Source organism: Melospiza melodia, chromosome 8 (assembly GCF_035770615.1).
Source record: "Melospiza melodia melodia isolate bMelMel2 chromosome 8, bMelMel2.pri, whole genome shotgun sequence".
NCBI classification, from domain to species: domain Eukaryota; kingdom Metazoa; phylum Chordata; class Aves; order Passeriformes; family Passerellidae; genus Melospiza; species Melospiza melodia.
In genome coordinates, this window is record NC_086201.1 from 7401227 (window position 1) to 7411553 (window position 10327).

Consider the following 10327-nt stretch of genomic DNA (forward strand, 5'->3'; position numbering starts at 1 on the left):
TGAATATCTGCGTGCTCTGCTGCTGATGTGCTGCAACCTTTAGCTACCTTAAAAGTTTTATTCTGATTTTTGGTTCACTCTGAGCAGATTCAAGAACTCTCTTGTGTAGAAATCTTTAAGTATTACTAAGAGGTTCATCTGGTGAGGACCTTCATTCTTAGTGTCTTTATGAGACAAATGTCAGCTTTCTTTTCAAACTCAGGGAGCTCAAAAGTTGTCTTTGTTGGAGAGAGAGAGAGAGAGACAATGTGGGGCACAGGAATTATAACATCAGGAATTATAAGCTCCAGCAATACTGGAGCTTTTCAAACAAAACACATTTTGGTGTACACACAAAGGTAAGTAACACACCTAGAAATTAACATCTTTTTTTTCTTAAAAAGTCTACATTTTAGGGGCAGAAGGATGCAGCAAAGAGCAAGCAGAATTTGAAGGAGAGCATTTCAGTCCCTTTTTTTTTCTCTTGTCTACCCAAAATTTTTGTTCTACCATCTTAAAAATCTCATGTTCCTGTTCCTGGCTGAAGGCAGACAGATTGCATGCCTGGTTTTGCATATACAGAAAGTTCCATACTGAAAGCAGACACACTGGGACAGACCTAGGACTACCCATTAATTTCTCTCTGTGCTGATCCCACATAGAGATCTGCAGGAGAAGGAACAAGAGATTTTCCTGTTCTATTCACACCAAGGTCTTGGCAGGCAGCAGTATCAGGAGTTTCTGGAGTGGAGATTATATCTTGTTCTTGTCAGCACTATCCTTCAAGGTTATATTTAACCTCTTTTAGGATCTCATTTTTACGTCTGGCTCCCACAACAGCGAGCTTCACAATTTAAATTTTGTGCCTTATGGTAAAAGGACTATAACAATTGCAGTTACAGCAATCTAATAGAAGGCACAGGTATATACTGAACCCCAGGGGTTTGGTTATGAGGGAGCTATCAAGAAAGCCTTCTAATATTTCTTCAAATCAAAATCACCTTCAGCAGCACCATACCAGACATACCACGAACAGTCTGGGCATGAGGTGGCTGCTCATTTAGCTGTGTAAGACAAACATTACGCTGAACAAAAAACAAGCTGGCAATAATATATAGAGGAGCAAATCAAGGTGGATTTGCAGAAATACTGCATGAACAAGGACAAAATATTTACGCTACCCACTGAAAGGGGCTGAGCCCTTTTGCAAGGTTCAGCTAGAGATTGGAGCAGATGCTGCCTCATCAAACATGGGAAAAGAAAGCCATTTACACCGAGGACAAGGATGGATGGCTAAGAAATGTTATCTTCTCTAATGAACCCCTGTTGTTTTTATAGTGATGATTAAAGTTTAGTTTCCTGGTAATTGTTACACATGTGCCCCTGTTTGCAGGTGGTTTTCAAGTGCTTTCTGAGCACTCACAAAACTCTCCCTGCATGCTTCTGTAACATACACCTGCTGATGTATCCCCAACTCTAACCTCATATCTGCATTTCAACTTAAATTCCTTATTCTAAAAATTGATCAAAATTGGACAAAAATGCTGCGTGCTTTTAAGAGGGAATTAATGCAACAATGAGAAGCTTACAGACAGCTTTAAAGGAAACATGGAAAAGTTAGCTCATCACAGCTCCAGACCTCTTTCTCAGTTTCACCTTTCCTTGAAAGTCACAATTCATAAGATTAAAAGGTTCTTGGCAGACTCATTTAATCCATAATATTCTGGCCTTGATATTACTCATCCATGAACAGCAGAGATCAGAAGGATAACTGCTTTCTCACCTAAGCAGTAAAAGCTTATGATACCCTCAAAAAAAGGCTGGGAAACTGCTACAGCACATTTTGCCAAATAGAATTTGAAACCTTCTCTGTTTATCTTCAGTGGTTTAAGAACCTGATACAATGAAAGGGAAGAAGTCTTTAAGATACTGGTCAGTTCTCACTTTCTTATAGAAATGTTGCCTCCAGCAAACCAAGAAGTTATGTAGGATAATCACAGAACCATGGAATGATTTGGGTTGGAAGGGACTGTGAAGTTCATCTTGCTTTGACCCCCTGTCATGGAAAGGGCCACCTTCCAAGCCCTAACCTGGCCTTGGACACTTGTCCAGGTCCCTCTGGAAGGCATCCTGTCTTTCAGGTGTGTCAACCACACCACTCAGCTTGGTGTCACCTGCAGATGTGCTGAGGCTGCACCCAGTGAGACACTCTGTGTTGTTATGATAATAAATAACGAAATTGAAAGCTTCACTAACAAATGCACAGATATTAAAGTTCTCCCCCATTAAAATTCACAGGCAATCATTGTTAAAAGATAATGGCCCCAGCATCAGATAGGAAAACAAAAGATTTAATTACAGGAACTGTGGTATAATTTGAATATGAAACAACAGAGGATTAGATAATGCATTTAGCTTTCACAGGTGAAGATTCCAATAAATTATCTGTGAACTTCACACAAATCACTCCTACCTTCTGAAACTGGGGAATTGCAAGAGCAATCTACGTTTGAGATGGCTCAGAAGAGAGAGCAAGAAAACAGAGAAATACTGGGAAATTATTGCTTAAGGCAATATTCTCTTGACCAAACAATAAGGGCAGTACAAGTCAATCCACTTCATACCTGTAGCAACATCTGTGTTTCTCCACTTTGAGACAAATAAATCTTCTTGCTTTCTTATCCACTCTGAAGAAAAAAGACATTTCCCAAGGCTTCTGCTTGTAAGAAAACATGTCTTGGGGAGATTGCCATGATACAGAGTGTGTTTTTCAGAAGCTGAGGTGACACAGCCTGTCCTGCCTGTTTCTTGGCTCAGGTTGCACAGTGAAGGATATTGCCTGAACTTCCCTAATTCCTTCTCTTAGCATTTACCTAGGAGTGCCAGAAGAACCAAGGGCCACGAGGTTTATTAAATACAGCTTGTAAGAGAAAGAGAGAGAGATTAATAATATTAAGTTTAAGGCCAACACGGGTGATGGTCCTTAATGAGGCTTAAAGACTTTGGGCAGCTGTGATTATAGGGCAAAAGTGATTCAGGAATCGTAGCTTTTTCTCTGGGCACTTTTTCTCTGGGCAGCACAGATGCTGAAGCACAAAGAATCAAAAGCTGTAAGTCCCTGCAGACCAGGTGAAATCCCAGCTTCCTTGTAGGCATCAGGTGAAAACAGAAGCATGGCCACAACTCTACCAAAGCACCAGTAAAGCTCTCATTGCCCTCATGGAAAACCAGCTCTCAGGTGTCCCCAGAGACCCTCTCTGCCAAGGCATCATATATGGGGAATTATGTGAATTCCATTAGTGGTGAATCTGCTCCTCTGCAGTATTTGCAGGGTGAGGTTGTTTTCAAAGCTGCAGGCTTTTCATGCTGAAGCAATTTTTAAGTACTCTAATGCAAAGTGTAATCACACATTGATTTTTCCATTAAAACTACAAAAATCTTAAATACCTTGGGGGTGCTGGCCTCAATTAGTCCCAATTCTTCGATTCTATTTCTCTTGGTGTTGTTTTGCCATCCCTCAGTGTAGGAGGAACATAAGAGTGTCCACTTATGCTGAAAGCACAATCTTCTATTACATGAGTCCAGTTAAAAGCAGGAGTAGATAAATTGCTTTCTGTACAATAGGGAGGAAAATTATGCTGGGCTCTCCCCATGTCCCTTTTTAAATTGCTGTGTGGGAAACCTGAACATAGAGATGTCTGGATTTTGGAAGTTTCCATTGAGTCTATTTTACTGTGGTTTTTTTTTAAATTGACAGAAGTTCCCCTGCTCTTCAGAGGAGATTATTTGTACACAATTGCCCTGAGAAGCCATCATCCCTCAATGCAGCCTTTCCATTGTCACCTGTTGAATAGCTGAGCTTCAGTTTTGTGCTACCAGCATTCAGCAGCACTGATTGGTTTTGCCACTGACACCAGGTTAATGCTTTTGCAGAGAAGAGGAAGACAATTTTTTCCCAACACCAGCAGGCAAATAATTTGCTTTTATCACTTTTCCAAGAAGCAGGACCTGGAAGAAAAAACTTACTAGTTACAGAGGGTGGATGCCTCATACACCAGAGTGGCCAGACCCTGGTCTGTTGGTCTGAGTGTCCACCCATTTCAGTGCACTGAGCCTCCTGCTTGTCTTGTGGAATTCAAAGCCCTGCTCAGGAAAACATATGGATGGAATCACCGTATAAAACACAGAGAGATTAAAATCAAATCCAGCCTACAGTGTACTCATCTTCAGACATGTCTGCAGCAAGGTGCCTGAAGAAAGGCAGCTCGATGGAATGATTAAAGAATTGAACCAAGAGGAGTCAATGAAGCTGAGTTTAAAGAACATGGGCTGGAGTTGTGTTCTGGAATCTCATCAATTAGCTTATTCTTTTCATTTTTGTTCTATCCCTAACCTTTAGCTTTTTCAGTAGGGGAAAGCCCAGCCAAATTTCAACCTATGAAGAAGTATCTAATTTTCCTGTAACAGAAGTCTGTTGTCAAATTACACTGCGCCTGAGTCAGACCTAGATGACAACCATGCATTTTTCACAACTTCCTGAAGTACTCTGAAGTAATTTGCCTCCTGAAATTTGCCAAGTGCCTGACAAAATACACTTCGGTGATCTTTGGAGAGGCTATTCCTACACATAATACCTTTATTCTGAGCAGAGCATTAAGCTGCCAGCAGCAGTACATGGCAAGAAAATGGTGCTCCATCTGAAGTTCTAAGAGATGCTTTGAAGCTGTGAGTCAAGGTTTTATCTGGATTTAGCTAATGGCTCATGAAGCTGGTCATGATGTTCACAGAGGCTTTGGTGCTGTTACAGAATAGCTGGCATTGCTTTAACAACAGCCACCAGAAAAGTGGCATGGCTTTGGTCAGGTCTGACTTCCTCCTGCCTAGCTTTTCCAGCCATTCCCTTCTGCCCATTTTCTTTTTGGTTTTGGTTTGTTGTTTTGTTTTTTCACTTAGAGACAGGGACTCTCTTTCATTCCATGGCACTCACCAGTGTCAGTAAAGCCTCTGGCTGCTCCTGCCCTGTAAAGCAGACCTGCCCTGAAGCTGTCTGTACCATACCACATCCCAGGAAACCACCCTGCCACTGCCTTCAGGTTGACACTCAGTGTATTTGACACACTTAAGTGTTACACCACACAAAAAGAAAATTTAAACCTCCACTACATTGCCCTTCTCAGATGAAGGCACTGCTGGAGGTTATAACAAATTCCCTTGCCTGCTTATTAAAAGAGCTGCAAGATATCTGCTGCCCAAGCAAAATTCATCCTACATCAGATGGTCCCAAAGCAGAAGAGTTGCAGTTCTGTAGAGGTGGGAAAGAGAGAGCAGTGGGAATTTGCTGCCTCACATGTGCCAGGAGAGCTGATGGTGCTGGGTGGTACCAACAGGATCTCCAGCTGGGCAGGTCCTGCATCAGCTCTGGCTCCTGCAGCTACAGCAGGGCTTCAGTGCACCTCCACCAACACTTCCATAGCAGCCAGATCACTCGGGTATTTCTCTTTTCTGGATGGAACATCTCAGGAAAGACAGATGTTTCATCATGGACAGGAGACAGGAAAATGCTGCCCAGATGTCAACTGGCAAAGCACCCACCATGCCCAGCAGCCTCACTGAGTGGATCTGTGGAAACAGAGGAGACCCGCTTCAAAGGGCCAACTGGAAATGTAGAGCACAAAGAAGGAGGATGTAGCAGCACAAATGGACCCTTATTTCAATGTCTGCACTGTGGAAGGCTTGAGGCTGCTTTATGCAAAATGATCAAGGCTCTTAGCAGAAGCTCAAACTGAAACTGCCAAGGGAAACATCACAGAAGCTTTAGAACTGAGCCCTTTTTCAGCTGGGCCCATCAGAACTCACTTTGTTGTAGAGCCAGGCCCAGTGTGATGACAAACCACTCAGCTGTTTTGTACAAATGTGCTTCTGGATAGTCACAGGTTGGTGTGGCCATGGCCAGGGAGCAGGAGCAGCTGCTGGTGCTTTCCCTCCAGCAGCTCCTGTGGAGGCTCCTCACATACTGCTGCTCTCTCCCAGTGCCAACACTTCCCAAAGATTCCTAACTTACTTTCCTAAAGATTCTTAACTTACTTTCAGCTATGGAAGCATTCTTTTTGTAATATTTATAATTATTGCACTAGCTGGAGCTCTCTTTTACAGAATCCTTCCTTTACATTCCCTTTCTGTGTTTGCTACAAACCACTTATAATAATTATAAATATTATTACATTTATAATTATAAGATCCACAATCTAAAATCCACTTATAATAATAATTATATACATTATTATATTTATAATTATAAGATAAATGCCCTCCAAACCCACCCTTTGTGAGAGCTCTCTGTTACAGGGCAGGGGCCTCAGCTCAGGTGTTGGAGCAGCAAGAGGTCCCAGTGGCACCTTGTCACCATTTAGGTGGTCACTGCCTTCATGGCCATAGGAGAAAGGCAGGATCAAGTAGCCACAAAGATTGAATTGGTTCCTGTCAGGGTGGGTCAGGCATATTAAGAGGTTTTAAATACTGTTAAAAGCTTGCCTTTCATGAAAGTGCCATCAGCCAAGTGTTTTCAGACTTATTTCAGCTACCCAGTTTCTGCAGTGGTGCCACCCCGCCTGCAAGCATCAGTACCATCTATGGCAAGTAATCTTTCAACATTTCCAATTAATTTCCATGAATGTTGTCGAGTGCCACACAATAACATGACACTAAAAGAGCATTATTTCCTCCTGGTGTCATCCTTTACTTAGCTTTTTCTCATAGTCAGATTTATGATTTTAATCTCTGTTTTATAGAACTTATCACTTTTAACAACCAGAAGAAAATGCTAAATTGTTTTTATTGCTGTTAGATGTACAAAGACACGATGCTATACACTGTCATTTACATTTCACATTAAAAGTGAAATATGCCGTGAATGTGCAAGTATTGGTTTTAATTTGACCCATCTGTTAAAAGAAAAACAAAGAGGACTTCTAAATCACAATATTTAAATTCAGCAATTTGTAAACAATTTATATGTTCATTTCTTCTGGGTTAAAACTGCCCTAAAGCATCACTGTTATGAAATCTCCAAATTAAATTGCTTTACATTGTTCTCAGAAAGGCAAGCCAGAGTTTCTTGCTCCTCAGTTTATTAATTTATTCCCCAAGCCAAGTAAATTAGCAAGGCTTGTATTAAGAGTCTGAAATAATTTTGGGAAATTCACACAAGTATCTCCTGCCTCCAGAAATCTGAGAGTACAGTGGGAGTGTCAGATACACAGGGGGGCAAATTCCCTTATCAAAAAGGGCAAGTTGTTTTCATTTATTCAGCACTTTTGCATCTCCTATTCCATGCTAGAGTACCAGGAAGAATAATCAAGAAGGGGAGGAAAAGCCATGGCAATTTACCTTCCCCTCTCAGCCCAGCCAGGATTTGGATCTCAGGTTTGGCTTTAATGGGAGGGAGAGCACACATACCTAAGGATCCCCCAGGCAGCCCTTCCAGAGCAGATCCCTTTTTCTGCTTTGTGCCACAGGTGTGTTTAGCTCCACTGCTGAGCCTGAACCCCAGAAATCTGTACTGTCACTGGAGCGAGGGACACAGAGCCCTTTTAATAAACCCCAGATGGGGCCTCTCCACTCCTTGTGAGAGGAGTTGATTTCTTCATTTCATGACCTGACAGGGACCATGGCAAAAGCAGGACTAGATGAGGAAGAAGAGGATCCTCAGGGGAAAAAATATTAAAAAGGGGGAAAAAAGTAATACAAAATCTAATCTACTTAAGTTGTAGAAGTGCACAGATAGACGAATTTCAAGTCCCTCTCTGCCATATCAGTCAGAGCATCAAAAAGCAACATAGAAATACTGGATGTACTGTGCATTCCTACCCTGGATCATTCATTTATTACATCCAGCACCATAACGAGGGACCCAACAAAACAGGAACTCAAAATAATGCAGGCAGGACATGATTAAGGGTGCCTATAAGACTATCAGCAAACTTGGAGGCTGCATGGATCACTGCCCAGAAAGATTCCAAGCTGGTGGAATGACAGCTCCATTAGTTTTTTGTCTGATGAATGTGGCGAGAGAGATCAGAATCAAACATAATTTCAGGGTTACAGGCCTTCAAATAAAACCAGAGGAAAAAAAAATTCAAAGAGAGCAACCGCAATTTGTGAGACCAAATCAACTCTCCAGTCCAGCTTCCTTAATGGTCAAATTCAACACAACCACAACTGCTGAGGCTGAGAACTCTCCTAGGAGCATCCTGAATTAACAGGGAAATGCCTTCAGAGAGAGACAAGCTTCAGATCTTGCAAGACAGCCGTCCCTCCCTTTAGCAGCCTTACTAAATATAATCATATTTGTAATTTAGTGGGAAAACACATATAAATATATAAAAATATATAAATATGTAAAAATATATATATAAATATAAAATATTAATATATAAATATATTTAAAACATATATAAATATATAAAACATATATAAAGTAGAGCTACTTTATAGCCAGGCAACTGTTGCCTATTGCTACCTCAAAGGTCAAGCTGCAACAGCCTGTCACCCATATTGCTGCATGTAATAAAATCCAACAGAAACAGCAGACAGTGAGTGGATTTTTCCTTCCTTTTCCCTCCTGCTTGTTCTAATGACAAAAAGAACCAAAAGCACACAGAAACATCTGGCTTCTTGACATGTATCATTGCAACCAAAAGTATTATCCCTCATTTTGTACCACTTTCAAAGCCTTTGGGAGAGCTTGGTGAGATATAAATGGAGGTTTCTGGGATTTTTATTTTGGTGAGATATATTTCTGGTGAGATATAAATGGAGGCTTCTTCCCAAGCGGAAAGGGGATAGGGAGGGAGGGGAGGCAGAGTAGGACATGGCTCTTACCCAGGAATAAAGTGATCTGTCTCCTGGAGCTCTTGCCCTCTGAACTCTCACTTTTCCTCAGGTACTGCTCCTGGTGCTTCACTCCACCCTTCACTGCCACAGTGCCCTTCTTGTGGATCATCAGGGCTTTCATCATGCTGTGGCACATGAAGGTGACACAGCCCAGCACGACGATGTACACAGCGAAGGCGCTGAAGATGCTGGCCTGGAACAGCGACCACCTGGAGGAGAGGCAGGTGCAGATGGTCATGTTGTGCTTCAGCTCAGGGATGTAGTGCCTGGGAGTGGGCTTGACACAGGAGCTCGTTCTCTGGTAGCCCTCGATGGCCTCCAGGGGATATTCCGTGCCCATGGCAAAGAGCAGGGGCAGAGCCACAATGACAGATGTCCCCCAGACGAAGGCAATGAGCAGCTTCACCGTGCGGGGCCCGGACACGGCCTTGAACCTGAAGGGGTGGCAGATGGCCACGTACCGCTCGAAGCTGAGCGTGGCCACGTGCAGCACCGTGGCGTAGCTGCAGGCCTCGAAGAGGAAGTAGTACAGCTTGCAGGCAATGTTGCCATTGGGGGTGGAGAAGGGGCTCCAGATGGCACTGAAGAACTCCACAGGCATGCCCAGCAGGATGACCAGCAGGTCGGAGCAGGCCAGGCTCACCATGTGGTCGGTGACCTCCTTCTGCAGGTAGCCTTTCTTCTGCAGGATCCTGGTGACTTTGATGGTGACGCTGTTGCCCAAGAGGCCCGCGATGAAGATGCAGATGTAGATCAAGGCCAAGGTGATCTTGACCCACAGAGCCACCTCAAACTCCGGGACGTGGCTGTGGTCGATGACAGGAGAACAGTCTGAAGAGGGTGTCTCTCCTGCCATGAGCAGTACCAGGGTGGAGGAGGTTCTCTCCTGTCCTCTCCAAGTTTCCAGTTCACAGCAAACAGATTCTCCTCACTTTGCCCCTCTCCCCGAGCCACACATGTCCCAGCAGTCAGGTATAACGAGTGTGTCTCAACCAGCCACGCCTGTGGGCTTTGTTGGTTTGTGAGCAACAGCCTCTGAGTCAGTAAGTTAAACAGGAAAGTGTTTCAGCCCTTACCTTTCTTTATAGCAAACACCTCTTGCTCTCTTTGGATTTTCCTTCTCCTTTCTCCACGAGGTGAAGCCTCTGTTCTCCAGCCCGTCACCGTGTGAGCTGCTCTGCTTTCCACGTTTGTCTGTTCCCCAGCAAGCAAAGCAGCTTTTGGTCCTGGCCCCAGCAGGAGGAAGTCAGAGTCTCTGTGGTTATGTTACTCTGTTAACCATTAACCAAAATCTTGGCCATCCTTAGTCACTGGCAGCACAGCAGGTTTCGAGAGAGAGAAAAAATAGAAAAAAGCAAGCCCCTCATATCTGAAAGTCACTTCCTGTCACAGTGAGAGGTGTTTGTCCTAAAGCTGTGGTTTGGTTGTCAGGCTGAGTGTGTGAATGGTGCTGAAG

The 10327-nt window shown here is 43.3% G+C and overlaps 1 protein-coding gene across 1 annotated transcript in view; it reads right to left on the minus strand.

Moving 5' to 3' along the window:
* GPR39 (G protein-coupled receptor 39) overlaps window positions 1-10068 on the minus strand; it is a 75437-nt gene extending 65369 nt beyond the window's left edge. The window contains exon 1 of the mRNA XM_063161632.1: window positions 8860-10068. Coding sequence (XP_063017702.1) covers window positions 8860-9727 — 868 coding nt within the window. The 5' untranslated portion in view covers window positions 9728-10068. The remainder of the gene's footprint in view (window positions 1-8859) is intronic.
* Window positions 10069-10327: the final 259 nt, after the last annotated feature.